The sequence below is a fragment of the Coloeus monedula genome, assembly GCF_965178545.1.
Source record: "Coloeus monedula genome assembly, chromosome: W".
NCBI classification, from domain to species: domain Eukaryota; kingdom Metazoa; phylum Chordata; class Aves; order Passeriformes; family Corvidae; genus Coloeus; species Coloeus monedula.
Genome location: NC_138821.1, coordinates 16,783,857 through 16,797,972, shown reverse-complemented (window position 1 = coordinate 16,797,972; position 14,116 = coordinate 16,783,857). Strand labels below are relative to the sequence as shown.

The 14,116-nt window shown below is 43.0% G+C and overlaps 1 protein-coding gene across 3 annotated transcripts in view; it reads right to left on the bottom strand.

Annotated features, from left to right (window-relative positions):
* Positions 1-273: 273 nt before the first annotated feature.
* The window catches only part of LOC309584606 (5'-AMP-activated protein kinase catalytic subunit alpha-1-like), an 86,082-nt gene continuing 72,239 nt past the window's right edge, over positions 274-14,116 (bottom strand). For 2 of the 3 annotated variants that reach the window (XM_082300711.1, XM_082300713.1), the window contains 3 exons: positions 10,036-10,522; positions 9,504-9,630; positions 274-2,848 (listed from right to left, as the gene is read on the bottom strand). In XM_082300711.1, coding sequence (XP_082156837.1) covers positions 2,604-2,848; positions 9,504-9,630; positions 10,036-10,522 — 859 coding nt within the window. In that variant the 3' untranslated portion in view covers positions 274-2,603. Of the gene's footprint in view, positions 2,849-5,181; positions 5,595-9,503; positions 9,631-10,035; positions 10,523-14,116 lie in introns of those variants that run through there. The other variant, XM_082300712.1, reaches the window with a different exon arrangement.

The window sequence follows — 14,116 nt, the reverse complement described above, 5'->3', positions numbered from 1 at the left end:
CTAGGTTACTTGTAACCCCATCCAACCTGGCCTTGAACACTTCCAGGGATGGGGTGTCCACAACCTCTCTGGGCAACCTGTTCCAGTGCCTCACCACCCTTATAATAAAGAACTTCTTCCTAATATCTAATCTAAACCTGCTCTCCTTCATCTTAAGGCCATTCCCCCTTCTCCTGTCACTGCATACCCTTGCGAAAATACCCTCTCCATGTTTTTTGTCAGATCCTTCAGGTACTGGAAGGCTGCAATTAGGTCATCCTGAAACCTTCTCTTTTCCAGGCTGAACAATCCCAATTCTCTCAGCCTCTCCTCATAGGAGAGGTGCTCCGTCCATCTAATCATCTTGGTGGCCTCCTCTGGACTTGCTCCAACAGGTCCATGTCCTTCCTGTGCTGGGGACCCCAGAGCTGGACGCAGCTCTGCAGGTGGGATCTCACCAGAGAGGGGCAGATTCCCCCCCCCCGCCCATTGCCCATGCTGCTTTGGATGCAACCCAGGACACAGGAGGTTTCTGGGTTTGCAAGTGCACATGGCCGAGGCATGTCCAGCCTCTCATCCAACAGCACCCCCAAGTCCTTCTCAGCAGAGCTGCTCTGAATCTGTTCATCCCCCAGCCTCAATTGATACTTGGGGTTTCCCCAACCCAGGTGCAGCACCAGCGCTTGGTCTTGTTAAGCCTCATGAGATTCCCATGGGCCACTTCTCAAGCTTGTCCTGGTCCCTCTGGATGGCACCCTGTCCTTCAGGTGTGTTTCTGCACCACTCAGCTTGGTGTCATCTGCAAACTTGTTGAGGCTGCACTCAATCCCTTTGTGTCATTAATGAAGATATTAAATAACACGGGTCCCAATACCGACCCAATATGACCCGTCAATGTGTGCTCACAGCCCAGAAAGCCAACCATGTCCTGGGCTGCATCAAAAGGAGGATGACCAGCTGGTCGAGGGAGGTGATTCTGCCCCTCTACTCTCTTCTTGTGAGATCCCACCTGGACTCCTGCATCCAGCTCTGGGGCTCTCAACACAAGAAAGACATTGACCTTTTAGAACAAGTCCAGAGGAGGCCACAAAGAGGATCAGAGGGCTGGAACACCTCCCTATGAAGACAGGCTGAGAGACTTAGGGCTGTTCAGCCTGGAGAAGAGAAGGCTTCAGGATGACCTAATTGCAGCCTTCCAGTACCTGAAGGATCTGACAAAAAACATGGAGAGGGACTTTTCACAAGGGTATGCAGTGATAGGAGAAGGGGGAATGGCCTTAAGATGAAGGAGGGCAGATTTAGATTAGATATTAGGAAGGAGTTCTTTACTATGAGTGTGGTAAGGCCCTGGCACAGGTTGCCCAGAGAGGTTGTGGACACCCCATCCCTGGAAGTGTTCAAGGCCAGGTTGGATGGGGTTACAAGTAACCTAGTCTAGTGGAAGGTGTCCCTGCCCATGGCAGGGAGTGGGAAGCAGATAATCTTTAAGGTCCCTTCCAACCCAAACCATTCTATGATTATACGATAAGCTGTCATGATCAGTTTTAAATGTTCAACTGAAAAGTTGGACTATTAATGCCACAATTTAAATGGCAGAGTTCATTATAAAGCCGACTTGGAAAAACTTAAACCTATGTATGTATTTTCAACTGCAATGAGAATTCTATAAAATATATGGCAAGGTAGCATATGATATAAACAGCTGTATCAAAGCATGAACATATTTTTAAAAGTGAAAATTTTAGATTCTGGAATAGCATGCAAGAGGCCATAGAGCTGTGCTATTAACTACATGCACGCGTTTATAAGGAACAGGATTGTCAGCCTGCAGTAGCAGTGGGGAACTGCTGTGCTGCTACCACACTAAGATATGAGCTACTAAATCTGTGCAGATCAGGAACCTGCTGACAGTTCTCCTTCACAGAGCCACATTTTGTTTCAGCCCACAGGGTGCCAAGTCTTCTCAGCATTAAGCCTCTCACCACTGTTGTGGCTTGAATTGTTCTACTTACAGTCCACAGAATTTCACCCTTAGTGCATTACAAAGCCCCTACATATACTTTAACCTGGTTGGATTTGCATGCATTTAATCAAATTTATCTGTTATTAAAAGTAGTATGCTATAATGCATTAAACTATTATTTATCATTTACTGTCAAATAAGAGGAAAGAAACAGCAGTTTTAACACATTACTGTTAGATGCTGACAATTCTGATCAACTAAGGCACAACTATAGATAATGATCAAGTCATTCTTAAGTCATTGAACTACATTTACTTACAGTTCATTAGATGTATGTATTACCAGTGGAAAAAAGCAAGAAGGCCAGCATAACTTAAATATTTGAATTCTAATGTGCAATCAATGTAAAGTGTTATGAACACTGTCCCAAGGGCATGTGACTTCCTATATCTGTATTATGCTATTGGACAGCGGATAATCGGAATTCACTCCAGCTTCAAAATAATATACATAACGGCCTATAATCATTCCAATCCCTCTGAAAATTGCATTCTGTGGCTAATTTTTTCAGCACCTTTGTTAATTTAACTTGATTATAACTGGAAGCATCTATGATTTAGGCATGCTTATTGCTGTAAAAGAAATAAGCCCACTTTCAAAATTATTGTGCAAGTATTTTAATAAGATTTGCACACATCTCGAAGAATTCTATTGCATGACTCCCTGGTCTTGGAGTTAATTCAGCCTTAGAAGAATCAGTTAAAGAGGTCACTGATGGTGTAAGGGATATATCTGCAGATTTTCCCTGTGCATCACCATCTGAATCTTTTTGACAGGATCTACAGTTGCTTACAGAACCTGATCTCTGTGGAGTTGCAGTCCCAGATTTTGCTTCAGTAATTTCATCTGGGGGACAATTGGAGAGAAGAGGAAAATTAATCATAGGAACAGCAAACTTCCCCTTTTCACACTTCCAATCTTGTTTTTTTTTTAAATGTTGATTAATACATAAACAGCTTTTGCAACTGTATATAGTTGATTAAAAAAAAAAAGCTTATACATATAGCAACAGAATTAAATGTCCTTATGCAAATTATTCTTGTGCTCTGAACTGTGCTCCAGGACTATCTGATCTAGTTTAGACCAGCACTCACCACATTTTTCATGAAGTAGTTTCAGCAGCTAATAGTTAAATAGATTTAGCTTAAAACAGAAACACAACAGCATCATAAGGTTAAGTCAAATAACAATATGAACATTTTGTAGATGCTTTTTGATAGTATTTTATTTGCTTTCTATTTGGTTATTCATACTTTGTTATTTGTATTTCATTATAATTCATTGGGTGCATTAAATGCTAGCATCCACATCCTTCATTTTTGGAAGTTTTTTCCCTTCATATGCATTTGGGCTGCAACAGTTTATTTCTAAGATGAAAGTATTTCTACCTCATACTGAAGGTAATTTTCTGCTGAAGTAGCTCTATTCTTACTTTAAATATTCAACATTAGTTTTGACTTGCACCTGTCACCAGAAAAAGTTATTTCTAGGAGAAGTTAGTGAACACAGAAGAGATTGGGTTTTCACATCAAAGCTACTTTAAACTACAGTTTGTAAGAGGGATAGAGAATGGTTAGCTGTGGTGGAGGGAAAGTCAGATCAGCTTCACTATTGGAAGAGAGATGCCAAATCCATGCAATCGGCTTGTATTTCCTCAAGAGTTAAGGCCAGGACTGCAGCTGTCCCAGCTGCATGGCTCTAAGCAGTCACCTCCCCTTCAACAGGAATAGCATTTGTCTTATACTACAGTAGAGGCCAGTGCAGGAAAGTGATTAATGCCCTGTATCAAATACTACTAGATCTAAGCAAGCACTTGTATGGTTAGAAGGGACAAGGCAAGAATTGCATTGCCAAGTCAGATCAGGTTAAACTGTCATGAGACTCAGCCTTAGCCATCCTATACTGTAATCCAGCCATATTCCAGTAAATCCTTTTTCCATGACACGTTTTCCTAGGCATGTCATGTACACTATTGGCTATAAATAATTTGCATTAGTCTACTATGCTCCTAAACAAGCATTATGGCCAGTCTATATTTTCTCCTTCATTTTCAGGAAGGTATCTGACTTGCAGTTTGTACTGGTTTTCACTGGAATAGTGAATTTTCTTCCTAGTAGCTAGCATGGGGCTATGGTTTGGATTTGTGCTGAAACAGTATTGAAAATACAGGTATGTTTTTGTTATTGCTGAGCAGAGCTTGCACAGCATCAAGGCCTTTTCTGCTTCTCATACCGCCCTGCCAGTAAGTAGGCTGGGGGTGCACAAGAAGTTGGGAGGGAACACAGCTGGGACAGCTGACCCCAACTGACCAAAGGGATATTCCAGATCATATGACATCATGCTCAGCATATAAAGCTGAGGGAAGAAGAAGGAAGTGGGGGATGTTTGGAGTGATGGCATTTGTCTTCCCAAGTAACTGTTATGCATGATGGAAATGGCTGAACACCTGCCTGCCCATGGGAAGGAGTGACCAAATTCCTTGTTTTGCTTTGCTTGCACATGTGGCTTTTGCGTTCTGTATTAAACTGTCTCTATCTCAACCCATGAGTTTTCTCACTTTTACCCTTTTGATTCTCTCCCCCATTCTACCAGGGGAAAGTGAAGGAGCAGCTGTGTGAGGCTTAGTTCCCAGCTGGGCTTAAACCACAACAGAGTTGTATGCTGTGTTACTGTCACTCTATAAAAGTTTTTTCTACAGATCTGTCCAACTGCTTTCAAGACTTCACTTACTGCAAGCGTATGCCCATCTTAAATTTTGTCTACTCCTAGCCTTGGTGGGTTGGACCTGGCTGGCAGCTAAACCCCCAGCCAGCCCTTCATTCACTCTACCCTACCCTTAGTGCAATGGAGGAAGAGAATTGGAAAGACAAAAGCAAGAAAACTCATAGATCAAGATAAACAGTTTACTAAGATGAAGAAAGAAAGAAAAAAAAGTGATGCAAAGGCAACTACATGCCACCTCCTATAAGCATACTAACACGCAGCCAGTCTCCGAACAATGGCTACCTTCCCCAAACTCCCATTCACTCAGATTTTTTGCTAAGCATGACATCATATAGCATCAAATATCACTTTGATCAAGCCAGGTCAGCAGTTCAGGTTATGTCCCCTCACAACTTCTTATTCACCCCCAGCTGTAGAGAAATGGCTGAGTGAACAGGGACATGTATACGTGCACAATCCAAGCTATATTAGTGAACTGTCCTTGACTAGAGAAAAAAGAGAGGAGCAACGCTGATGTGGCAAGCCGACAGGATGTTGGGGAGGGGGATGCTGACCATAGAAAGAGAAAGACTTATGTTAGTTAGTCGCATGCATATTAATCTGTAACCAATCGCTTGCTATTAAAGGCTGCATGAACAGTAGCTGTAACCCAATAGTATGGAGCTTGCTTATGCGTGCTTGGAGAATTAGAGTATAACTATGGGTCTGACAATAGAATAAACGGAGTTCCATCATATCTCTATGAGAAGCGTGGTTCATCCCGGCAGATCTCTGGCTATTTCTGGCACCCGACCAGGGACCGTTCCTCCGAGGAAGATACGCTCGCTGATCACCAAAAGAAGGGTGACGACGACGAGCGACAGAGATACTGCAGGCGGAGAGTGTCGACCGTGAGTCAAAGGATGTCAGTCAGGCCGGTAAGAAGGGTCGCTACCTTCCCTCCATGATACCCTGCTAGCATGGATTTAGAGTTTGCGGCAGCACAGAAATTACTCCTCGCTAAGCGAGGGGAGGAGGTCAAGGAAAAGGATCTAAATAAGCTCGTTTTATGGGCGCGGGAGCATGGACATTTGCGAGTCCCCCCCCCCTCCTCTTTGATGCAGCCGAGTGGAGGGAAGTAGGGGATCACCTCTGGGACTGTACTATCCAGGGAAAAGGGAAAGAAATTACAAACTTAGGGCCCACCTGGAGAACTGTTATAAATGCCTTGAAAAATATGCAAGCCGAGTCAAAAGTAGCTGTGGCTGCGGTGGAGGCAATTGCAACAATGGCTGGGGTTGTCACTCCTGCCCGAACTACACAGCGCGGGGGGCTGAGTGGACTGTTTAAAAGCCCGAGCGCGATAAAAGGGCAGAAAACAGAGAAGCACTTTGAGACTGTCAGTGAGCTCCTGCGGGAGCAGGAGAAAGAGCTCTTGCAATCAGAGCCAAAAGAGGAAGTTACCACCACCACACCTCAGAGCAAACTGAAGGCAAACGTGGAAGTTACAGTCGACCAGTCAATGGGCGGAGCAATGGGCGGTCCTTCTTGTCAGCAGCGCCTCTACCCTGCTTGCCCACCCCCTCCACCTCCACTGCCAGCAGAGATTCATCCCGGACCACAGACTGCCTCTCTGCCACAGGCTGTTTCCCTGCCGGAGCCACAGACTGCTTTTCGGCCGGAGCCACAGACTGTTCCTCTGCCAGATGATGACATACCAATGACAGAGGTGACAAATGAGCTACGTGCTCATCCCCCAGGATCTTGTGTGAACCCACAAGCATTGGAAAGATGGGCTCATCAAGTAGTAGAGGCAATGCATCAAATGAAACAACACTTTGATTGTGCTCTGTCTTCTATGGAAGAAAAGCTTAATCGAAAGCAGGAGCCACAACAGGGTCCCATTCAGTCCCGAAGGGGTGTGGCCCAGACGGCCTTGCAACTACAGGAATGGGCTCGAGTTGAGCCCTCCGCTCCACCTCCCGACTTTGAGCCAGGACGTGGCATGTACAGCAGATGTTCCCAACCTTTGGGAAGTGAACCTTTGCTTAGTGGCTGACAACCTCACATTTGGACGACCACTTGGAGTCTGGGAACAGTCACCGAGTGTGCATGCTAATCACCGCAGAAATTGTTTATGCTGTTATAATAGCTTATGCTTGCGCTTGTGCTGTGGGGGCTGTGGGGAAGAGCTTACTAGGGGAACTTGGAATGTAGACGAGCGAGGTAGTTTATGCCGAGAATGTTATCAAGTGCCTGAGACAAGAAGTTTTAGGCAGTGTGCGTCTATTGTGCTCGGAATTCCACCACAACAGATTAGAGTTAGCTCATTTAGGGATCCACACGAGTTTTTACTAAGCTTGGAAGTGTGGGCAGGGAAGGAAGCCATTAGACGTCTGCAAGTGAGTAAAAAGACCACTGTAACCCAGGCATGGTGCCCTACATGTGGCTCCTCCTCTCAAGTACTTTCACCCTGAGTGAAGCTGTGATAACTTCAGCATCAGAAAGAGAAAACATGTGGGTAACATGGGCTCACCAGGCAAACCAGACGGACTTCTGTCTGGCCATGGGGTCGGCAGCAGATCCATTTTGCACATGTCTAATTGGCGTGCCATGGATCTCACTTGAGGACACATTTCAAAAATGGGTGACAGATATAGGGAAAATCAATGAAAAAGTGGAGCAACAAATGCAAAGCAAAAGAAACCGGGGCGAGTGCTTAGGTTGTTGGTCTAGTTATTGGCACTCCTTGCAGCAAATCCGTATTGTTGCCAATTTAACAAAAAATGCAACCTTGCCTCTTCAAGAGCTACAGCTTTATGGGTCCCTTTTTCCCAGTACGCTTGTTAATGTAACACCATGGACCAACTGTTCCAATGTGGTGCCTCCAATGCAATATGCCAATGGGTCTGGGGTTTTCTTCTTTGGAGATCCTCGGGAGGACTACCAGGCACGACAGGGCATGGCCTCCTTTCCATGGAAACAGAACGTATCAGGACACTCCATTGGAGGCTGGAACGTGCCGGCCACGTTGGGAGGAGCTAAGTCTATTGACACAACCGGAGGAAAGATTTTACCTCCTGGAGTGTTTTTGATATGCGGAGATAGAGCATGGAATGGGATTCTGCATAGTCCAATTGGGGGTCCTTGCTACCTGGGAAAGCTAACTATGCCCCTTCTATACAAGCATGGAAAAACATTACGGCATCAGAAAGTTGGAAAAATAGGATGCAAAATAGATACCAGGGTAGTGTTTCCACGTTTGATAAAGATTGTAATGATAAGGTAAACATTATGAGTTTGAGTGCATTTATACCATTGGCTATTTTTAACCCAGGGGATGCTGCAGCTCATGGCTATAACAATCTGAAAAAGTTGGCCTGTTGGTCAGAAAAGGAATTTAATAGGACTTCCCATATGTTAAATGAGCTTTTAACTGATGTAGATAGCATTAGGCATGCTGTACTACAAAATCGAGCTGCGACTGATTTTTTATTGCTAGCTCACGGCCATGGTTGCAAAGAGTTTGAAGGTATGTGTTGTATGAACCTGTCAGACCATTCCCAGAGTATCCATCGACAGCTCTCAGAACTGCAAGATGCTTTTCAAAAGATACAGATCCATACAGACAGCTTCTCTGAGTGGCTGTCCTCGCTTGGTCTGACAGGGTGGTTAGGAAACCTGGTTCAAGAAGGATTACGTCTGCTAGCTACACTAGTAATTGTAGCAATAATAATTTGTTGTGGTTTTGGGTGCATATGGAAAGCTTTAGAGAAAGTTGTTCATCGGGCTTGGCTTGTGCAAGAAGAAAAAGAGGGAATTGTAGAGAAATGGCTGAGTGAACAGGGACATGTATACATGCACAATCCAAGCTATATTAGTGAACTGTCCTTGACTAGAGAAAAAAGAGAGGAGCAATGCTGATGTGGCAAGCCGACAGGATGTTGGGGAGGGGGATGCTGACCATAGAAAGAGAAAGACTTATGTTAGTTAGTCACGTGCATATCAATCTGTAACCAATCGCTTGCTATTAAAGGCCACGTGAACAGTAGCTGTAACCCAATAGTATGGAGCTTGCTTATGTGTGCTTGGAGAATTAGAGTATAACTATGGGTCTGACAATAGAATAAACGGAGTTCCATCATATCTCTATGAGAAGCATGGTTCATCCCGGCAGATCTCTGGCTATTCCCAGCCTACTCATTGAGTGCACCACAGTGAGAAAACAGAAAGACTAGATACTGTGCAAGTACTGTTCAGCAATAGCCAGAACACTGTTTTAGTCACAGATCAAAACCAGTACCATACTAGCTACAATGAAGAAAGTTAACTCCATCTCAGCCAAACGCAGTACAGCAATGTACAGCTAAAGTCAAATTTGCATGCCTAAATGCCAAGCTTTATCTTCACTAGGAAAATATGTTCCCATACTTACTTCAGATCTAAATTAATGTTTAAATTTGGGGGTGAGGCCACAAAAGCAGTTTAGGTTGATTCAAAACTCACCTCCAACAATCCTTCCCCTTTTGCACCAGCAATATTAGTGCTGGTGCAGACACAAAATGGAGCGGTTTGAGAGTTGATATAGCTAAAAAGTGATTATTTAAGGAATGAAACAGCTAACCATCTGATCATAGGAACACTAGACAAGGAAGGAATAAAGAAACATTAATGCAGATCTAGCTTGGCTTAAACTAATAAAGGGCAACACTTACATCACTTAAAACAAGTTAAGACATGTTTGCATTTAAAATTATTCCCCTTACAAGTCCATTGACTTATGTAAGTCTTTACATACCATCAATGCTACGAAAGTCCAGTAAGTATGTCCTGCTATCCACCTGATATAACTGTAGACTCATTTTGGAATATGCACTTGTCACTGGATTCTTGCTTCGAACACGCAGATAATATGGATTTACAACCTAGTACACAAGAGATTTGACTTAGTAACTAGAACTGTTTAAGAAGCTCTGCACGTTGTTTTTCTTATTTCAACTCACTAGTATTATCAAGTGATTTCAGGTTTACCTGACAGAGCTTTTTTTTTTTTCCAACAAAAACACACCAAAAAACCCCAAACACCCCACTCAACATATTCCCAGAGCCCCAGTAGAAAGATTAAACACATTAGCAAGATTATTCCTGTCAGCATAAATAGCCTTCCCCCCAAAACCCTTCCTGCACAGCAAGCACAAGTAGCCAGTACAGGCACATGAGACTATTTTCCACAGCACAGGAGAACACAGTTTCATACTTCAAGGCTATGTAATTACACAGCTCAAACAAAAATTTACTGTTGTCTGCTGTAAAGACTCTTTATTCTTTACCTTCCATTCATAATCCAGTTGCTTAATTGCTCGACAAACTTCAGCCATGATATCATTTGGTCTACTCTGACTCCGTATTCCCAAGTGCCACTTCGCTCTTCTTACACCTTGGTGTTTTGACTTCTGTGGATTCAGCTCATCAAGAGTATGGCGGGGACGTGGTGCTTCAGCTACTAAGAATGGCACTCTTTCAGGATGAGGTCGAGACAGATTGTGATCATCAATAAAAGAATCCGGTGGGCTTGTAGCCAAGTAGAAGTCCTTGGCCTCATTCATTATTCTTCGATTATCTATAATGAGATGATAAGCAACCACTAAAGGGTCCTGATGATTTTGGCTGTATAGACAACTTAGCACTTCTTCTTCAGTGCATTCAAACTTCTCACACACTTCTTTTAAGGCTTCATCATCAATCATGGTAGAACTATATGATGGGTCTTCAGGAAACAGGTACTTGGGAAGGTCCTGCTTAAACCATTCATGTTCTCTAGATGTAAAAATAAAATCTGAGTATATATATGCAAAGCAAGCCTTTTTATTATTAAATTATTTTAAAAATAAAATTATTCTTAGTCTATACAAAAAAGATCAACAGTTGTCAGTCCAAGTCCCCTTCTGTGCAGCACAACAGTACATAATGAAAAGTAATCATCTCCCACACAAGATTTTGCTAGACATTTTGCAGGAGATTGAAAAATGCCTCTTTCCTCTAAGGGTTTCAACTACCTGATCACGAATAATATCTTTGTATAAGTCAACCAGCTTTTTATATAAATAGTTGTGGTTTTGGCATTGGGTTTGTAGTTAGTGGCAGTAAAAAGAAAAACAATTTTAGTTTTGAGATATTTTCAATGGAAATTTGTACGCTACCCAATCAAAGCTGTCCCTCCCCAAGTACATACATAAGAATACCTAACAAATTAAAGAAATCTTGATACCAAATAATTTTTTTGGTAGATGTTTGAACACTGAAGTCACATGCTCCCCACCCCCAACAAGCTGCCTATGAGTTTTCCATTCAGAAAACGCCCTTGCTGTCTCTTCAAGCCTTAAAGAGTTGAGGGAAGGCTATGGAAGAGTCGATCTGTACCTCTTTACTAGTGTATCCATAGGCTAAAAGTGAAAAGGAAATATATAGAAGGAACCAAATGCTTAGGTTGCCCAATCATACAGAAGAAAAATGAAGTAGTTTTGTGTGCCTAGAGTAAGCTGTTTAACTAGTCAAAGGATATGGCATGATGCTAATTTTATAAGTATCCTACTCCATAGCATAAAGACTTGCTACAGATTTAAGAGCAGTTATATTGACCAAGCTCTAGCCTCAGAACATGCCTCAGCACAAGTGCATTGAGCAAAATGTACTTTCATCATAAGCAAGCAATTAACTTAGAAGTAGAAAAAGCTTTACCTATACAACTGTAAAGCACAGCTTTAGTTGAATAACTGAATATTTTGTTATTATTTGTTACAGTGGGCTTCTTTCTTTGCATGCACATACTAGAAAAATTAAGGTAGTCAATTAAACTCCAAAGTTTATCCTTTAAACTGAGATGATGTCTCATAGGACAAAATTGTTTAGGATTCAAAAATCCATCCATGCTCTGTAGTCAACATTTTTCAACATCTTTTTTCATATCACTTCTCTTTCAGACTTATTTAACATGACTTAGATGAATGGATAGGAACTTAGCTTGTTTTACAATGTTTAGTTCTCAGTGCTTTGATTTCTGCAAGTCTTCTCAATGACTTCTATGCCTCAGTCTTCAACGGCAAGTGCTCCAGCCACACCCCCCAAGTCAAGAAAGGGACTGGGAGAATGAAGACCCTAAGCCCACTGTAGGAAAAGATCAGGTTCGAGACCATCTAAGGACCCTGAATGTGCACAGGTCCATGGGATCCAATGAGATTCATCCATGGGTCCTGAGGGAGCTGGCAGAGGAAGTTGCTAAACCACTATCCATCATTTTTGAAAAATCGTGGCAGTCAGGTGAAGTTCCCAAGGACTGGAAAAAGGGAAATATAACTCCCATTTTTAAAAAGAGGAAAGTGGAAGACCCAGGGTACTACAGCCCAGTCAGTCTCCCTTCTGTGCCAGGCAAGATCATGGAGCAGATTCTCCTGGAAATTATGCTAAGGCACATGGAAAACAGAGGTGATTGTTAACAGCCAACATGGCTTTATAAAGGGGAAATCATGCTTGACAAATTTGGCGACTTTCTGTGACAGGGCTACAGCATTGGTGGATGGGGCATGCCAACTGACATCTTCTGCCTGGACTTGTGCAAAGCATTTGACACTGTGCATGACATCCTTGTCTCCAAATTGGAGAGATATGGATTTGATGGATGGACCACTGAGTGGATAAAGAACTGGCTGGTTGGTTGCATGCAAAGAGTTGTGGTCAACAGCTCATTGTCCACATGGAGACCAGTGATGAGTGGTGTCCCTCAGGGGTGGGTACTGGGGCCAATACTGTTCAACATCTTTGTCAGCAACACGGACAGTGGGATTGAGGGCCACCTCAGCAAATTTGCTGATGACACTGAGCTGTGTGGTACAGTTTACACGATGGAGGGAAAGGATGCCATCCAGAAGGACCTTGACACGCTTGAGAAGTGGACCTGTGCAAACCTCATCAAGTTCAACAAAAGAAAGTGCAAAGCCCTACACCTGGGTCGAAGCAATCCCAGGCACACCTACAGGTTGGGCAGAGAAGTGATTGAGAGCAGCCCTGCAAAGGAGGACTTGGGGCTGATGGGTAATGAAAAACTCACCATGAGTCGGCAGTGAGTGCTCACAGCCCAGAAAGCCAATGTAATCCTGGGCTGCATCCAAAGCAGCATGGCCAGCAGGGCGAGGGAGGTGATTCTGCCCCTCTATTCTGCTCTTGTGAGACCCTACCTGGAGTACTGCATTCAGGTCTGGTGTCCCCAACATAAGGACATGGATTTGTTGGAGCAAGTCCAGAGGAGGGAGACTAACTCAATAAAAGGACTGGAGCACCTTCCCTATGAAGACAGGCTGAGAAAGTTGGGGCTGTTCAGCCTGGAGACCTCACAGCACCTTCCAGTATCTGAAGGAGCCAACAGGGAAGCCACAGAGGGACTCTTCGTTAAGAACTGTAGTGATAGGACAAGGAGTGATGGGTACAAATTGAAAGAGGGGAAACTTAGGTTAGATGTTAGGAAGAAATTCTTTATTGTATGGGTGGTGAGGCACTGGGACAGGTTACCCAGGGAGGTTGTGGATGCCCCATCCCTGGAAGTGTTCAAGGCAAGGTTAGATAAGGCCTTGAGCAATGTGGTCTAGTGGAAGGTGTCCCTGCCCATGGCACGGGGGTTGAAATTAGATGATCTTTAAGGACCCTTCCAACCTTTTAACATTCTGATTCTATGAAAGTACTTCCCATTTTAATGAAGTAGTAAGTGATATATGTAACACAATTTTTGTTTTACTGAAAGAACATGAACATCGCTAACTTGCTAACTTCCAACCCTAAAAGAGGAAGCATCTTCACTAAGGTAGTATTTCAGAGCTCTCTCCTTAGAGCTTCTTACAAATAAAACAGGAATACCTAACTATGCTATTGCATGAAGATACCTTTTTTTAAAATTATACCCACTGTCCACTTGTCAAAGTGGTCATCCTCTCCAGAATCCTATCTTGGAGTCCATGATGGCTATCTCTAACTGCAAGTTTAAACTTATCAGTATCCTACATAGCAATTGTCACTCATACACAGGTTCATGTCAGGGTTTTCAAGCTAGAATAGTGAGTGCCATCTTATACATGGAATATTCAGCCTCAACAGATGATTTTTCTGAGTCTGCAGAAATATGAATAAAAGCAATAGTTATCAGGCTAAAGAGTCATAACTTCCTCTCAGACATTTACAATACAAAACAGCAGTTCATATCAGCAAATAATTTTCTTGCCCAGAGAAGTCAATACAGTACAGTTTTTGCAAACCATTCTGCAGGTAAACAGACTTGCTTTAGCAGTCTTAAATCTAGAATTTCTCAGAATTATTATATGTAACATATATATTTGTTTTACTCTGACTGCCGATAGATACTTCATT